Source organism: Haliotis rubra, unplaced genomic scaffold (genome assembly GCF_003918875.1).
Source record: "Haliotis rubra isolate DU_JTF1 unplaced genomic scaffold, ASM391887v1 Scf678, whole genome shotgun sequence".
NCBI lineage: Eukaryota > Metazoa > Mollusca > Gastropoda > Lepetellida > Haliotidae > Haliotis > Haliotis rubra.
This window is the reverse complement of record NW_025767388.1, coordinates 359,741-378,969: the sequence shown is the minus strand read 5'-3', so window position 1 is coordinate 378,969 and position 19,229 is coordinate 359,741. Positions and strand designations below refer to the sequence as shown.

Genomic DNA, 19,229 nt, shown 5'->3' with positions numbered 1-19,229 from the left:
TTGAACAAGTCACCACCAATTCATCATATCCCACAGATTTGTCAAGATCATCTGAATATATTAAACGATCAACTGTCCTCAAGTTACCAATTCCGTCCGACACAGTTCATCATTTGCAGAGCTCACATTAAATTTGGATGAAAGACAAGTAAAAACCATTTCATCTGGTGCTCTGCAAGAAGCAAGCAATGGTAGCAGGCAAAAGCAATTCCTTGTTAAATAGAATTTGGCGCCAAGAAGTTGAGAGAAGCTGAGGACTTAGCTTTGAACTCTTTCTCTACAAAAATGATCTGTTCGATCCAATTAATTAGGCCCATTGAGTATTAAAAACAAAAGGAGCTGCCTTCTGAAGGGTACGGGGCATCTATCATCTGATCATTTACTGTCTAACTCCTGCAGAAAAACTAAGACCTGGCTTCAAATAATTAGGGTCGAAATCAAAGAAAATACAGCCACATGGCTTTTGTTGATCGTATTGGTAAAAGAACCTTTGTCACGTGGTTTCTGCAATGTGATATGCAGATATTGGTTGGAAAGAAAAACCAGAACACAGCACCATGATATTCACAAGCTCAACAATATTACACAAGTGTGGTGAACATATTTCGAAATAATTACAAACATGTTGTCAGATTTGTGGATTTATCAAAGGAGACCTGTGTTCAATGATCATGTTCCAAATTAAGTCAAGAATATTCTAAATTCCTTGCTTCTGAGCGCCAATGGTTAAAATCATAAAGACACAGTTTATGTTCATTCAGGGAGCCCAAGGGTCTCTCTGTAGGATAACAGTCTTCATAAGACTATCTCACAATGATGTATATTACCGGGAACTAGTGGTAAAAGGTTTGGTCCCAAAGGAAACAAGACAAATATGTCAAACACAAACATCATCTACTGGATCCTAAAACAAACCTGGGTGTATTTTGGACAGGTAATAAAATTCTTTAATCCAAAAAACGTTTGAACAGCTTTGCTTTGTATTGTGGTGAAAACATTTTTTTAAGAATTTTGTAAAAAAAAACTGTTACGTATTTGATGTATATTTACTAACAAAACTGCAAAACAAGTCATCAAAATAGTCATGTACAAAAACAAGCGCATGTAGTCAGCAGTTGCCTGGATTTTCCCATCTGACAAACACTCTTTCAAAAACCACCAGGAACAAAACATTTCTCTCAATCCAAATTAAATGCAAAAAGTTCAGAGTGAAGAACGTAAAACAATGACAGTGGGGTTACAATGAAGTTCCACGCTGTTCAAAAAGACATTTCCTAGCACATTCTTGACAAATAAAAACTTCAAACAAACTGTTGTCAACTTGGCTACAAGACAAGGTGTGGACATCATTTGTCAACTATGTGTCTATTCAATAAGACACAGCGATGGTGGCTGTATTGGGAGATGCTTTGTCGCTCGGCGCCGCATCCTCACCGATATATGACTCAGCTGGTACCATAGCTCACTCTCAAAGACATTTATTTTGCCATTTAGGAACATTACAATGGCTGAAATGATCTCCTCAAGACATTTGTTTGACGAGGGCTCACTTTGGTTTCCAGGAACTATCTGTTGGGAATGAGAAGTGTTTCTGTCATAGATGGTATGTGTTACTATCAATATTGACCAGCCACGGAAAACGAGTTGGTAAGTGGATTTATCATTCAAAACTGGCTTCCTAAGGAGATATAGCTACAAAGAAATTGGATCGCAATGCTTTTCAGACCATTGTGGTGTTATCATTTACTATGACGTCACAATCAAATGACATCACTAATCTCTCTGCCATGAGGGGACTTCTTACACTGAAGACACAGAATGGAAAAAGTCGGGAACTGAAATTTGGTTCTTTCAATACCAAACCACATACACATGAATACAATGACCTCAGCCTCATCCCCTACAATGACCTCAGCCTCTTCCCATGACCTCAGCCTCAGCCTCCTACAATGACCTTAGCCTCTTCCATTGACCTCAGCCTCAGCCTCCTACAATGACCTCAGCCTCTTTCCATGACCTCAGCCTCAGCCTCCTACAATGACCTCAGCCTCTTCCCATGACCTCAAACAAACACCAGAAATGTAAGCATCAAACAGGGACCCCAGTTCTGGTCCCAACCCATCACTGAACTCTGTTTTCACCCCAGGGCCCCCGTTCCCAATACCTCAGACTGGGTACGAAGACAATGACAGACTACATCAGTTAAACACTCACTGTTTAAGTATGATAGAACTCCGTGCAAAAATACCTAAGCACAAGAATTGATTTCGGCTTAGCACCTAATATTTTTTCTCCCATTCAATCAATAACGTAAGCTTAGGCTGCGAAAATGTAATCTTCTGGTATTAACTTGAGCAATATCTAATTATCTTGATAGTCCTGCTCTTATTTAATAACACAGTCTCTTTAGAAATGCGATGCTGGCCATAGCTTGTCGAGCAGATACAGACAACAACCATCGTCTGAGGAAGCTGCTTCCACGTTTTTCAACTTCCTTTCATCTCTGAATATGTCACATCCAAAAACAAATGTTTGTGACAAAAATTACTTAATACCCAGATCTCATTCAAGACAAAAGGACCTTGGCCAAAGCATTGTTTGACATTTTTTACATTTTTAACACAAGTTGAGATTAGCCGAGTTGTCTGTATTATAATCGCAAACATGATTGTGAATAATGATTTTGCAGTTTCAGATGAAAACAAAAATATCAATTTACAATTTTGAAGAATTAATTCATATTGATTTTAGCTGAATTAAAAAACAACCTTTTCTCTACTGATATTCTTTCACCACCCTCAACATCATCATCACCACCACCCTCGACATCACCAACCTCATCATCATCATCATCATCAACATCATCAACATCACCACCCTCATCATCATCACCCTCAACATCATCAACATCACCACCCTCATCATCATCATCACCCTCAACATCATCATCATCACCACCCTCAACATCATCATCATCACCCTCAACATCATCAACACCCTCAACATCATCATCATCACCCTCGACATCATCTTCACCCTCGACATCATCTTCACCCTCGACATCATCATCACTACCCTCATCATCATCAACATCACGATCCTCAATGTCATTATCATCACCACCTTCACCATCATCGATATCATCATCACCACTCTCAAAATCATCAACATCACCATCCTCGACATCATCATCACCACTCTCAACATCAACATCACCATCCTTAACATCAACATCACCATCCTCGACATCATCACCACCCTCGACATCATCATCACCCTCGACATCAACATCATCACCCTCAACATCATCACCACCCTCATCATCATGAACATCACCACCCTCAACATCATCACCACCCTCGACATCATCATCACCCTCAACATCATCATCATCATCACCCTCAACATCATCATCATCACCCTCAACATAACTACCTCAACATCATCATCATCACCCTCAACATAACTACCTTTACATCACCATCAAGACCATCGTTAACACCAGAACAACCATGGACCTGTTGTGTCAATATTGACAGATAGCACAAGGCTAAAAACAAATCTTCAATTACATGATAAAGTACAAATTTGTAACAACACACAGTAACCAAAATCATCCTATTTTTTTTTGAGTATAATGTACACATGATGTCAGTACACAGCCTCCATTCATGAAGGTCCACATCTTGGGGGATAATTGGTATTTCATATTGTGCACAATCAGAAACTACATGATGGCTTCATCTGCACAAACAAGAGATAACGAAGCTGGTCAATAGAGAGGTGACATTTGCTATAAGACAAGATTATTTATGAACTCAATTGAATTTTCTTATCAGATTATCATGAGCTATTGTCTAATCAAAAAAACTGAAAATAGCAATTTAAAAAAGCTATTTTCTCTCATAATTATGCCAGAAAAAGTACCTGTGAAGATCCAGGTATATATTGATCTTCAGCCATCCATGATTGTTGTCAATGGCAACGAATAGCATCAAGTGATTCACGATGGTTGACGCATGCCATGAAATACCCAAATCACTGATCGATGCTCATGACGTCAATCATTGGATTGTCTGGCAGACTGACATCATACAGCTGGAAAACTACTGAGTGAGGTGTTAAATAACAACCAAATATTGTCAGCAATATTCCAGCAATATCATGGGGTACACCAGAAATGGGCTTCACACATAGTACCCATGTGGGGATTCGAACCCGGGTCTTCGGAATGACGAGCCAACGCTTTAACCATTAGGCTACCCCACCTCCCCATACACAAGAAGAGGCAGAGGTACAATAGTACTATGGTACTATGGTACTATGGTACTATGGTACTATGGATACGATACAATTTGTATCTTGATAGTGAATGAGTTTTGTTTTCGCTGCTTTTTGCAATATTCCAGCAATATCATGGGGGACACCAGAAAAGGGCTTCACCCATTGTGCCCATGTGGGAAATGGCATGAAGAGCAGACACTTTAACTACTAGGCCACCCCACCGCCCCTGTATCTTGTTAAGTACATTTTCATAAGTTCACATTCTCTGATTACACAATACTATTTAGAAAGTGGTCAAATGTAACATATGTTATATTTGGGATTACACTTTTTCAGTAAGTACAAATTCTAGTCCCATACAGGATTCGAACCCACATCCTCAGAGTCACCAAATCGCCAGCACACAAAGTCAGCCGCTTAACCCACTCAGCTACCACGGTTTCCACATTCTGTCTGCCGGTAAATCACATCCTACAATCATTGTTTATTAACTTCATTGAGTGAGTGAGTGAGTGAGTGAGTGAGTGAGTTGGGTTGAAGCCACTTTTTGACAATATTCCAGAAAATCATGACAGGTTTATAGACTTCAGACGAGGAACATGGCATACATCATGTGAGAAACATACCCAACATGGCGCCGTACAGACTCCTCTGAATATAGCAAGCCAATTACTACTGAATCTGCAACACGGTTGTACAACAATTTCTGTTATCCCCTTTTGACATCAAAACAACTTGCTGCATAACGTTTAATATGTATTGTGACAGAGGACCTTAAATAATTTACTGTATCAGGAGCCTCGTGTTGTAATATGATACTGTATTGTCGCGTCTTTTACCACCTGTCATTACGTAGGAATGACGAGGACGATGCAGCCCTGGAACATGATTTGACATGACAAAAAACACAAGGATCATGTCCAAAATATTTATCTGATGAGTCCTACTCTATGATGGCTTAATATGCCTTAAGCTGTGAAAAACTCAAAAATCTTATTTTGTGAATAGCTTGATCAAAATAATTTTGCCGTCTAGTATTGACAGAATCATATTGTAAATAAGGCTGATTCAATTGACGCAGGGATCGCGTTTCGGGATCTAATAAGATGGCATAGTTTGGTGGAACAAACGGAGGTTGGATGCAAGATACTGGCTTTCAAAAGTGCACGCTCGTCTTGCTATCTCAAACAAGATTTCCACAAACACTAAAGGATTTTCACTTCTTCTTGTCCTGCAAACAAAATTTGTATCGATTCCTTCATTATGGTGCAATATGAAAAGAAATCGATTCCTTGTCAGGTTAATCAATGGCGAGGTGATGACAGACAAAGGGTCTCTGTGACAAGCTATACAACGCAGCCTTGTACACATTACTGACAACTTGTATTCCACTTGTATCATGTTGATGTGAAGTGCTCTACAGCTTGTGTTGTGTCTTGCTGGAATCATATTGTGTTATGTTGTGTTTTTGTGTTGGAAGGGGTGACCTATCTTCATACAGTGAGTGAGTGAGTGAGTGGGGTTTCAGGCTGCATTCAGCAATATTCCAGCAAATGTTCTACCCACAAAGAAAGAAAGAAAGAGGGAGAGTGCTCTTTATTGTTAGAATGACAGAAAATGACAATGCATTTCGTATTGAGAAAGTGCATGAGAGACGGGTAAATAGATGGATAAATGGGTGGGTGGATGGATGGATAGGTAGATGGGTGGATGGGTGGATAGATGGGTGGATGGATGGATGGATGAGTGGATGGATGGATAGGTAGATGGTGGATGGATGGAGGTAGGATGGATGGATGGGTGGGTAGATGGGTGGATGGATAGATGGGGTGGGTGGATGGATGGGATGGATGGGTGGGTGGATAGATGGGTGGATGGATAGGTAGATGGGTGGATGGGTGGATGGATGGATGGATGGATGGATGGATGGATGGATGGATGTGGGTGAATAGATGGATGGATGCACAAACAACTCAATGCCTAGGTGAACATACATTTGCCAAGGTAGATGGCTGGTGTCATGCCCATGATTTAAACCTGGTTGATGACTTTTCGTCAGCAATGCAACTACTTCACTTCAAAGAAAATCTCCCTGAAAGTCTATAGACTGTCCTCCGACAATATTGCACAAAGCAAGTTAAAGAGGCACTGATCTCTTCCCCATGATTAAAGCCAGCGCATTGTTTACATTACCAACAGGCATAAAATTGACAAATGTATCCACGACAAGGAAACAAGATGACAAAGTTGACCTTCATTTAGAAAAATAAAACCTTGCAGTACTCGTCGGAAGAATGGTATGCCCTATCAATGGATTACTCGAAAGAGGCTATCAAACAAATACAATGTCCAAGGGGATATTTGAAACAAAATTGTGGAAATTTACGTTTGCAGATGGCCGTTTTAACTGTCATGGTCGCCATTCCTTTCAATTTTATTGTCGTGAGCCTGGTCTACACAGGAAGTGCAGCTGGGAAACAATGGCTACCTAAATTGGACGAGACCATCCAACATAATTGTTGTCTCGACTAAAGATTCCGTTATCCTTTGAACGTCTTTGTGGAAGGAAAAATGGAGGTGATTTTCTCGAAACCAGAGCAAGTTCTTAAGAAATAAACTCTTGATCAAGAAACAGCTTTGAAGACTTCATTTCTTGATTCTGTTGACTTAAAGGCCACTGACAAATATTACCTTAGTTTTGTAATAACTAGAATTTTTAGATCATTTTGATTTAAATTTATCACATGCAAGCAGTTCTTCTAATTAAAACGCCTTCAAATATTTCTGCTACCACTCAGTTAGACAATATTTTCAACCATAGAGACAGTATTAGTACTCCAATGAGATTCTGTAGTTTTCTCGAACTTGATGGTGAAGTTTAACACGTGAATGATATTCAGTCAACAACCGATTGTAATGAAACACTTTTCACCGACTGCACATTCGAAGAACAGCACATGGCTGCGACAAAACAATCAGCCAGAAATTATCCTCACTTCAGCACACATCTCAATCACATCAACAAACCATGACCGTGTAAACAAAACCGGAATTTAATCTATATCATTTTTTATAACATTTTTTCAGAATTTGCAAAAAATGGATACCGACACACAGTTATACCTTAGAATAATGTTTGGCAGGCAGATTCCGCCAGAACTAAATTAGAACCAACCATTTTTTAAAGAGCAAATTAGGTTTAGGGCAATGTTTAAATATCAAACAGAAATGAAAGAGTGATTGCAACCAAGGCAATTCCTGGTAGACCAATTAAAACTTGCCTCCTCGGGGGCTAACAACCATACTGATTGGTCAAAACCTGATCATGTGACTTTCTTTCAGTCCTTTGACGTTTATGGTTGTCATTGACTTTTACTGTCAATTAGGCCTGCGTTGTTTAACCATGAAATGACTGGTCGCTGTTACACCTGGTCTCTGTTTGTTAATGACACCTGGGAAAACTGCAGGATTTGTGGGTTCGTAATTTGTCAAGTTTTGTCAAACAATTTTCTTAAAATCTTTGAAAAGATGAACATGGAATCAGAGTTAAAGGATTCGTTTCCATAACGTTTAAGTGATTTAAGTGCTCCGACGCGATTTAAGTGCACAATGTCGGTTGAATTGAGTGTGGTTTTACACTTAAGTCTTTAGCAAAATTACAGCAATATTACAGCAATAGCAATACTACAGCAAAATACTACAGCAAAATATTACAGCGATATTACAGCGATATTCAAGGGATATTCCAGCAATATTCCAGCGATATTCCAGAGATATTACAGCAATATTACAGCGATATTACAGCGATATTCTAGTGATATTACAGCAATATTACAGCGATATCATGGCATGAATGCTAGGAATAGGTTTCACACTGAACCCTTGTAAGGAATCAAACTCAAGGTCTTCAGTGTTAGGATGAATTTCTTATACCACTCAGCCACCCAACATCAGCTTAAAATGCTGTTAAGCGACTTACTCTGAGAGTGTAGGTTTGAATCCCAGATGGGACTAAACCCCCAAAGTTCTAGTACATGAATCTGTACTATACTGGGAATGTGTAATCCGTATGTTAGCACAGCAGCTAGCAAATGTGGTGCCTCACTATGATAGTGTGAGTTCGAACCAAGACGGGACTCAACCCCCAAAAGTAAGAGTACATGAATCTGTACTATACTGAGATGTGTAATCTGTATGTTAGCACAATAGCAGTATAAGGCTCAACATCCGTGTCCTGGACAACAGGTGCTACACAAGGTGATAGTATAGGTCTAGTGCCTTTTGTGATAAAATCTGAAAACTCTTACATAACTGTGACATGAGTATCAGACAGATAATTTATTTGTTCATGTAAACCCCATCAAGGATGAACATGCTTTACAGTACATTAAACAACCTATCATGATTTAGTGTGACTGCATTAGCCCCAGCCACATGCGTATCTGCGACCGAGGATCTAATCATAGACGACATACTTTCATGAACATTATAAAATGAGCCATTTCTCGATCAAAGGGAGGAGACAAAAGCTGTTGATTTCAGACCTTTGAAAGCATTTTAAGCAAACATAAGTTCTTTTTCCTTGAAACTGAGTGAGCATGTTGGAACATGAGTCACTGTTTCAGCTACATCATGCAGATTTGGGATAATTCATCCCAGAGCTCCAGATAAACCTTTGGCCATGTGGGTATGATACCCATACTTTTTAAACTAAGTGGGTATCTCCAATTTCAAGTGGGTATCTATCTATACTTTTAGACACCCACCATATTTTTAAGATCCGGGTATTCATTTCAAATAACAAGTGTAAGAGGTGTGCCTGACACACACCACAACATGACCTCATAACACCTTTTTTTATTATTTTCTTTTCCACATAGCAACTGGTTTGGTTTTTTTAAAAACCTTGTTCCAATCGTGTTGTTTCACTTCCACGCAGCGAATAGCTAATGTTACAAGTTACATTTAAGATATAACCAGCAATTGATTCTGATTGTGAAACACAGCATAATATTAATTCATCTAGCAGTCCTCTAATGAAGTTGTTTTCTGTTTGTAGCGTAATTAACCTAGATATTTTATTTTGTGCGTGTGGAAGCTTTAGACCTTGTTTGCATTGTTTACAGGATATGTACGCAGGAAACAGCTATATGATTGGTCACTATTTATAGATTGGCCAATCAGTGAAGGGTTAACAAACCATGACTGGTATTCTACCTGCGTTGCGCATCTTAATTGCGTTTAGAATTATTCAAGAATATTTTAATCGCAAATATTTGGAGATGGAAAAATTTGTTTCGATTGGGTTGAATTGATACGATACCAACATAATTTTGATGTATTGGGTAAATACGCATTGTTATTTTGACATAATGTAAACGTAAATATTTAGTGTTTTTTCATATGCTGGCATTTATTTTTCTTGTGTATTTCAACTTTTCTATGGCGTATTATATGCAAATACCCAGCTGATCTGGAGCTCTGTCATCCCTACTGCTGTAAGTAAACCTATCTACAAAGGGCAATTATATAACTAGATTTATCAAGCGAGTGAGTGAGTGAAGTGGAACACTTATTATGAATGGACAACTTCTGTACTGCAATAGATGCGACGTGTCGGTTTTGATACGAACACCGCTATCAAGCAAGTGATGATAACAGTGTTATTTATGGTCTATACCGAATGTCACATCTATTGCAGTGAAGCAGTTGTCTATTCATAAAAATGTTCCTCTTCATCATACCAGCTTCTACATACCACTTAAAGAGGTGATGTGAGTGAGTGAGTTTAGTTTTCTCCTGCTTTTTAGCCATATTCCAGCAATATCATGGTGAGGGACACCAGAAATGGCCTTCACACATTGTACCATGTGGGAATCGAACCCGGGCTTGGGTGTGGTGAGTGAACGCTTTAACCACACCCCAGACTTGTCAAGATTTATATTACCAGTGTATTGCCATTAAAACATATTGCTGCACATAAACAGACCTTTGCTACCAGTAGAGTACACCTAGCAGGATTTACACCATTACTTAGGTTTTACATCTTTACAAGTTGAGGCCACAAATATAATCAATAATTATTCTACAATTAAAATTTGGTGATATATAAATATACTGTGAATGTGTCTCAGGAAGACAAAACTATACACCACTTTAAACCCTATCACTGATGCAGACACTAACACTCGCAGTTGTTTTTTTCCTCCAAAGAGTGAGTGAGTGAGTTGGGTTTTACGCCACTTTTAGCAATATTCCAGCAATATCACAGTGGGGGACACCAGAAATGGGCTTCACACAATGTAGCCATGTGGGGAATTGAACCCAGGTCTTCGGCGTGACGAGCAAACGCTTTAACCACTAGGCTACCCCACCGCTCCTGTATTGATATAAAAACTTGAATTTACAATACAATTGTTGACTCTATAACATTTGTGTTGTTTGTTGTTTTCACTAAAGATTTTTGAGTTAGCTTATTGTCTCAATCGATAAATTGTCCAGAAACCCAGGACAGTTTGTTGGTCAATGCTCATTCTATCCATCACTGGTTTATATGTCCAACCTATCATTATTTTGCAGACTGAGAATAAAACTAACTCAATAACTCAATACACAGACATGATTCAAGATGTACAGATGTGTTAATCCAAGATGTTTCACGTCTATGTCAAACATCAACACAGTCAGCCATGCTTGAAACAGCAGGGCCCTTTTCCCCAAGTCTCACAGTCAGACAACATCAAACTGGTTCTCTATTGAGATGCCCACCTCAGGTAAAGCCTGAAAGGAAGCATTTTTATTTAACCATCATTAAGTGGTGGAGAACAGATGTCGTACAGGTCTGACACAGAGGGTAGAGATGTACAGACAGTGTGTGGGAATGTTAAACACTGCTGACGGAGGACGGGGAGTTAGTGGGGGGCGGCCATGCTTTTGTGTTAAATGACTGGGAACAAACCGAGTCACACACAAATCACTGTACAAATACCCCAAGCTGGTGGCTGTACACTTGTCTACCAAACAATACTTGATGATATTACATCTTCACTCTGCCTGGTCAGACGGTCCTGATGGTCAGTCAGTGATCCAGGGTCTGGTTTTCCAGTTCTGTTCATATGGAGATAGAATGCAATTTGGCAGAGGCAGCAAGTGCATTGAGGAGGGATATAATTAGATAGCCTGAGTGAGTATGGTTTTATGCCGTTTTTAGCAATATTTCGGCAATATGATGGCGGGGGACACCAGAAATGGGCTTCACACATTGTACCCATATGGGGAATATAACTAGATAGAGTGAGTGAGTATGGTTTTATGCCGTTTTTAGCAATATTACAGCAATATGATGGTGGGCGACACCAGAAATGGGCTTCACACATTGTACCCATATAGGGAACATAATTAGATAGAGTGAGTGAGTATGGTTTTATGCCGTTTTTAGCAATATTACAGCAATATGACAGCAGGGGACACCAGAAACGGGCTTCACACATTGTACCCATATGGGGAATTGAACCTGAATGTTCAGCATGACGAGTGAACGTTTTAACCACTAGGCCACCCCATCACCCCTATACTTGATGATATTACATCTTCACTCTGCCTGGTCAGACTAATGGTCCTGATGGTCAGTCACTGTTCCAGGGTCGGGTGTTCCGGTTCTGTTCATATGGAGATACAATGTTATTTGTCAGAGGCTGCAAGAGCTTTGAGGGGGAATAATTAGATAGATGCACAAGAAATATATGGTTGAACTAGAGGCAGGGACGGATGAATTTTTATCTATTTATTTACTTTATGGTGGAGGATAGATTGTTTTAAACATTAGGGATTCCGTTTTTAATTGTGTGATACAAACCAGGTGAAGACTGATGGCTTTGAGAAGATTAATGGCTCCTTTTTGTGATGTGGATGGAGGTTGCAATGAAGCAGTTAGGATGAAGCTAATAGATTGATGATGTTGGTGGATCTTAGAGGATGCAAAGCGTCGTCATGTTGGATAGAAATGGTCCATCAAATGGAGATTGATGAGGGTGGAGTGAGTGAGTGAGTGAGTGAGTCAGCAATATTCCAGCAACATCACGGCAGGGGACACCAGAACGCCTTCACACGTTGTACCCATGAGGGGAAGTGAACCTGGATCCTCGTCACAATAAACGAGCCCTTTAACCACTCGGCCACCACATTGACCAGTGAGTGAGTTTAGTTTTACGCCGCTTTTAGCAATATTCCAGCAACATCACAGTGGGACACACCAGGTATGGGCTTCACACATTGTACCCATGTGGGGAATCAAACCCGGGTCTTCAGCGTGATGAGTGAACGCTTTAACCACAAGGCTACCCCACCACCTTTACTGACCAATGAGGTTTAGGTCGATGCTGTTGTATGGCTGTATGTCAGGATCATATCAGGTTTAAACTCATATGGGGAATCGAACCCAGGTCTTCAGCTCAACAAATGAGCCCTTTAACCACAAGGCTACCTCACTGACAGATGAGTTGGGAGTGAGTGAGTGAGTTGGGTTTTACCCCGATTTTCAAGCAATATTTAAGGGCTTCACACATAGTACCCATGTGGGGAATCAAACCCGAGTCTTCAGCGTGACGAGCGAACGCCTTAACCACTAGGCTACCCCACCGCCCCAGATGAGGTGGGAGGTAGTCGATGATGTTGTGTGGCTGTATGCCAGGACATGATCAGGTTTAAATGGAAGTGGGGAAGAGATTTGAAAAGGGTGAAGTTAACTGTGCAGACATGAAGTTGTGGACTGAAGAATTGTCTGTGCATGTATGTATGTTTTCTCAGAATGGATAGCAGAAAAAGAGTTTAGACATCAAGGTTCAAACACTGATCAAACTGGGATAGCAAACATAAAATTGAAAAATCTATCTACAGAAAAACATCAGAAAACACAACACAGCAAAACAGTAGACATGTAGTCTGTCTCTCAGTAGTCTGTTTCAGTCCCTGAACCACATTATTTTTCCAACTGCCTAGCCCTCCCTGCAATGTTGTCCGTCTCACAGTCCCTGAACCACATTATTTTCCCAACTACCTAGCCCTCCCTGCAATGTAGTCTGTCTCACAGTCCCTGAACCACATTATTTTCCCAACTACCTAGCCCTCCCTGCAATGTAGTCCGTCTCACAGTCCCTGAACCACATTATTTTCCCAACTACCTAGCCCTCCCTGCAATGTTGTCCGTCTCACAGTCCCTGAACCACATTATTTTCCCAACTACCTAGCCCTCCCTGCAATGTAGTCTGTCTCACAGTCCCTGAACCACATTATTTTCCCAACTACCTAGCCCTCCCTGCAATGTTGTCCGTCTCACAGTCCCTGAACCACATTATTTTCCCAACTACCTAGCCCTGGCTGCAGTGCTAAAGCCCTAAATGAAGCAAGTCTAGATTTCCTCAGGTTCAATCTCACAGCTCACTCCTTTTCAATTTAAATGTGTTTATTTATTACTATAAAAATGTTACAGATTCAGAGTCTAAGCATAGTCTATAAGGTATGAAGCAAGTCACCATATTGCAGATGGTAATATTTTTTTTGAAGAAATCAAAACTATATTGATATACATTTGCTGAGACCACACCTTTCCCTACAGATATCGTTTGCGTTCTCAAATACGGAGACGTAAATCACATGGCTTGACCTCGCTCTACATCTCACATCTTAAAAGGATTTCCTGTCTACTGACATATGACTTGTCACCAGTGTGGTCAATGTTCCTTTAATGAACACACAAGACATAGTAATGGAGCTTGAGGTCACACAGTCAACGTCAGTAAAACCAAAAAATCCTGCTTATAAAAGTTGAGTTGAGGGCGTTGAGCAAGTTGACAAAGACTCACCATTGTGTTTGTTGAGTCTCCAGGGTAATATCTCCAAACCTTGCCCTCCGTCATGTCCTATATCCACAACAGTCAATACACCAACGATTTGTAAAGTGACGACGACGACCTTGCCTCTACCCCACCCTATTGGAAGAGTCGGCGGACACACCCAGGTTGATGGAAAGTCCCGAGATTTGATGGAAAGTACGGAGACTCGCTAGCATGTCAGCCTGCATCATCCGTACCAGGCATTTATATCAATATATGACATGTGTCTTCACCTGTGACAGATATGGACCCTGATTCTCTATGACGTACAGGCAATTGAGGCCCACGACAACTCGCCATGCGTGCAGCTCATTGTGATGGGATGGGAGGGAAAGCTCAGCTAGTTTCTGTTATGGGAACGTGAAGAGTGAAGGGTAAAGAGTGTAGATTCAGTGGAGGTCAGGCTGATGGACAAAGATCATCTAAAGAGGCAGCAATATCAAAAGCTCCAAAGCATTAAGATGACAAGAGGATACACTTTTCAGCGAAGTCAACTTTCTAAACCAATCAGGAAAACCTCCTATTATGTGACACTGTCAGCATATTCCTTTATACCTGTCTGTACCTGTAACATGCCTTATATATATGAGTGTGAGTGAGTGAGTGTGTGTGATGCTGTCAGCATATTCCTTTATACCTGTCTGTACCTGTAACATGCCTTATATATATGAGTGAGTGAGTGAGTGTGATGCTGTCAGCATATTTCTTAATACCTGTATTTTTATTATACCCCTCTCCTTTATATCTCTTTGCATTTCTCAAATTGTTTGAAAGTGAGTGAGTGAGTGAGTGAGTGAATGCGTGAGTGAGTGTGAGTGAGAGAGTGAGTATGGATTTTAGCAATATTCCAGCATTACCAAGGTTGGGGACACCAGAAATGGGCTTCACACATGGTACCCATGTGGGGAATCGAACCCGGGTCTTTGGTGTGATAAACAACACATTGACCACTAGGCTACTAGCACCCCAAGTGAGTGAGTGAGTGAGTGAGTGAGTACTGAACAGTTTTTGTCCGTATAATGTCCTAAACAAAGCCCAACTATAGGACAACTCTTCACAGTGAGTTGCCAACAGATATACTTCCAGTAATGGCAGAAATTGAACAGCGCCACCTATCATCATGAACATGTGGCAACATGTAGACACTTTAGTCTCCAGTGTCGGCAGATTTTGAAGTTAAAAAATCAAACAGAAAGTCCTTCAGCGATTTCATTGTTTCTATGTTGTCATGTATCATGCTACTAATGGTGTCATCTGTCTGAATCGGTAACTCTGTATCACATCGCGAGATCCCAGTAATGCTCAGATCTACCGCTCCGACCCCGAGCCCCTGGGACGAAGTTAATCAAGGAAAACTGACACACAGAATATTTCACCAAACTATGCAATTCGCGATATGGAAAGTGTCCTCGACAACAGACCTATTTCAAATTCAAGCAACATCACCAACTCACATTGTCCAATCATCAACATTTTCACCACAAAATCCTTAAATAAATCAATTCCGATGATCAATATTTCCATACAAGCTCAAAACATTGTCTTGTTTTCACGTCCCCCACAAAATTCTAATTTGATGTAAAATCTTAAAATCTCTTAGTAGGACTACAGTCTGTGATATCGACCAGCAGATGGTATTATCCCCCTTCAGCTCTGACAATAAGATTTATATTTCTGATGGCTTTGGAAATAACATTTTAAGTCCTCACTTTAAATATTACACATCTTTCCTCTGGAAAGTATGGAAATCTTTAACAAAGTGGTTTCCTGGGCAACACCTGCTGCCCTAACCAACTGCCATGCTGACAGGTCATATAGACCAGTGTATGTTAACAAGCCTCAACAGACTCCTGGTAAATCAATATACATGTAAGTATTTTAGAAAAAAAGTAATCCTTTTTTTATCAAACAAAGTAATAAAGTCACAAAACACAGTAGTTGTTCACAATACATGATATGTTTTTGGAAAGTAGGTTTTGGCTCCTACCGTCCCAAATGAAAATAAAACCCCATGGTTTTACAAAGCTGAACAGAAATTCTGCTACATTTAATATTTCTCTGACAAGAAAAAACAATTCTTACCTCAACTCAAATTAAAACTTTCAAAAGATTCCTCAGATATTGTAAGATACAGAAATAATAGGTATTATTACATAGAAATATGAACATTGATACATGTTACTAATTAAAACTAATATTTCACAAATATTTACACTTCTGAAAGTATATGAATTTATTCACATTTCATTATTGTCCCTGTTAATTTTTGTATGATGTTTACATTTCAAAATAGAAACAACACATAACTGTGTCCTACTGAACAAAACTACTTATTGCTTCTCTCTCAGAACATAACAAATTCTATAAGTACACGTCTGATCCACTGTGACAGACAGTCGACTCCAAAATCCATCTTTTATCCTTCAAAGTCAGCCTGACAGATTTCCCTCCATAACCTCAATGTCTGGTCCTTCTATCAGACCCTAGCCATTAACCCTTTAGCTTTTGAGATTTGTTAAGGATTCCCATCTGACAATGTTGATTGAATCCAATGGACTCTCGAGTCTCGACACTGACAGACGCAAAGCACAAACAGGAAACAATGACATCGACGTATTGACATGAACTATCAAGAGGGATTTTTAATTGTGGATATTCATAGTCTGTACAGCAGTTGTAATTATATACACTAATATAGTATTATATCTACTGTACAGGCACTTCCTGTCTGACACGACATACTTCAACTGGCCTTCATTCACAAATGGACAGAGGATGGAGACCGGCCTGGATTTACTGTTGGCTGGTCTGGGAAGGAGGTAGTATTGTCCTCTGTGATTAGCACTCAGACATCCTTGGTGCTGTCGTGAGTGAGTGAGTGAGTGAGTGAGTGGGAGTGAGTGAGGTGGGTGAGTGAGTGAGTGAGTGAGTGAGTGAGTGAGTGAGTGAGTGAGTGAGTGAGTGAGTGAGTGAGTGAGTGAGTGAGTGAGTGAGTGAGTGAGTGAGTGAGTGAGTGAGTGAGTGAGTGAGTGAGTGAGTGAGTGAGTGAGCAAATGAGATCTTCACCCAAAGGTATCTTGTATCTAACAAACCATCAAGCAGATCCAACTTTGTAATTCAGAACTTGACCAAAACATAAAATGTACTTCATCTGACTTAACATTAGACTCCATCATGATCTACCTTTTAGTAAAGTATTCGAAATACAAAACTGAACCAAAGTCCCATGATGATAGCTCCAGATGATCAAACAATTTCATCATAAATACTTAAATTCGAGCAGACCAAGAACCAGTTCTTTCAGATTGGCTCCTACACATAGTTATTACATCCCAACATTGACAATCATCTCCATGCTATCACGAATATAATTTGAACTACAACCAAAGGTTGACTAAATGCCCATGTCTTGGACAAATGCGAAACTAAAACCAAAGACCTAAATGACAGCTCTGCTTGAGCAAATGAATCATCAGCCTTTGTCCAACCTTTGATTTCAAGTCCAAATCTAATGTGATCTATTAAGTGCCAGCTGAAGACATCTTTTTCGGCAAATAAATACTATGTCAAGCTGCCAGAATCAATCACCTGTTTCCATGTCTAAGAAACTCATTTGCATAAATGGGTAATAGCGGAGGCGGTTCCCCTACTGGCGCTCACAGGAATCTGATTACATTACTGGTAACCGGAACAATCTCACCGATCTGGCGATCAGCATTCACCACCGTTCAGTCAGATCACTTACCTGTAACAGAAAGGAACATTCAGTTAGTAAGCATGTTTAACACTTTACAAATAACATCTGATGAAACACAAACATTGTTTCCTTTAGGGAAATTAATAACTTGACACATAATGTAATTAATCAATGAACTATTCGGTGGATGTCCAAACAGAAACACTGTACACTAACCATACATATGTACGGGTCAGTGGAGAGCAATGACCACAACAAAGCATTTAGGTATCATGTGTTATAACAGTGATGTGTAACTGTTGGGGGTAACAGTGAGATGTTAGGAGGGACTGTACAAGTTAGATCTTAGGATGGGTGGTACGACTGAGATCTTAGGATGGGTTGTACGGGGATGGGTGGTACGACAGATCTTAGGATTGGTGGTACGACAGATCTTAGGATGGGTTGTTAGGATGGGCGGGGATGGGTGGTAATGGGTGGTACGACAGAGCTTAGGATGGGTGGTACGACTGAGATCTTAGGATGGGTTGTACCGGGATGGGTGGTACGACTGAGATCTTAGGATGGGTGGTACGAGTGGGGAGTTGTAAAATTTCAGAAATGGTCCCTGATGAGTCAATATTGTTCAAATCTGTCTTGAAATTTGTATTGAAGTTTACCCCAAGCAGAATCACAAACATATCTAACTTATATAACCGATGTAACCGCTCTACAGCTTCAAACTATAGGAATGACCTTTGTAGGTAAATAGCATTTGTCATTTCTATTATCACACGCCTGTGGATACATCAACATTGATATTTATTTATTTATTTATTTCACAATAAAAAACCAAGGGTTCTGTAACCAGGGAGCCCCTGACAAAGTATCAGCTGACATTTACAAGTAATTATGTTAGCGTTAGACGAACCTACACGCTTGCACTGTGCTGAATATTGTCAGACCAATGTTCGACAACACGTGGCGACTGACTCATGACGTACAGTCAGTCTGGTATCTGTGTACCCTCAGAAAAACTTAATCGTGTTGATAAAACTACCTAAAACCACTGTTCAATGGTCAGAAGGTACAGACTTAAGTAGTGAACAACTCATGTTCTATGAAACTGCAGTCAGCAGAGCTTCAGCTGTCACGTGATCTGTAAACAATGGATTGTTGGTTTGTTGTTTAACGTCGCACTCAGCAATATTTGAGTCTGGACCAGACAATCAAGTGATCAACATCATGAATATCGACCTACGCAATTGGGATACGATGACACGAGTCAACCAAGTCAGCGAGCCTGACCACCCAATCCCGTTAGTCGCCTCTTACGATTAGCATGGGTTGCTGAAGACTGACTAACTGAGTTTGGTTTT

The 19,229-nt window shown here is 40.1% G+C and overlaps 1 protein-coding gene across 9 annotated transcripts in view; it reads right to left on the bottom strand.

Annotated features, from left to right (window-relative positions):
* The window catches only part of LOC124257957 (protein couch potato-like), a 194,104-nt gene that overhangs the window by 118,396 nt on the left and 56,479 nt on the right, over nt 1–19,229 (bottom strand). Inside the window, exon 1 of one of the 9 annotated variants that reach the window (XM_046692026.1) lies at nt 14,145–14,391. The exons of the other annotated variants lie outside the window; for them this stretch is intronic. Coding sequence (XP_046547982.1) covers nt 14,145–14,198 — 54 coding nt within the window. The 5' untranslated portion in view covers nt 14,199–14,391. Of the gene's footprint in view, nt 1–14,144; nt 14,392–19,229 lie in introns of those variants that run through there. 9 annotated transcript variants of the gene reach the window in all.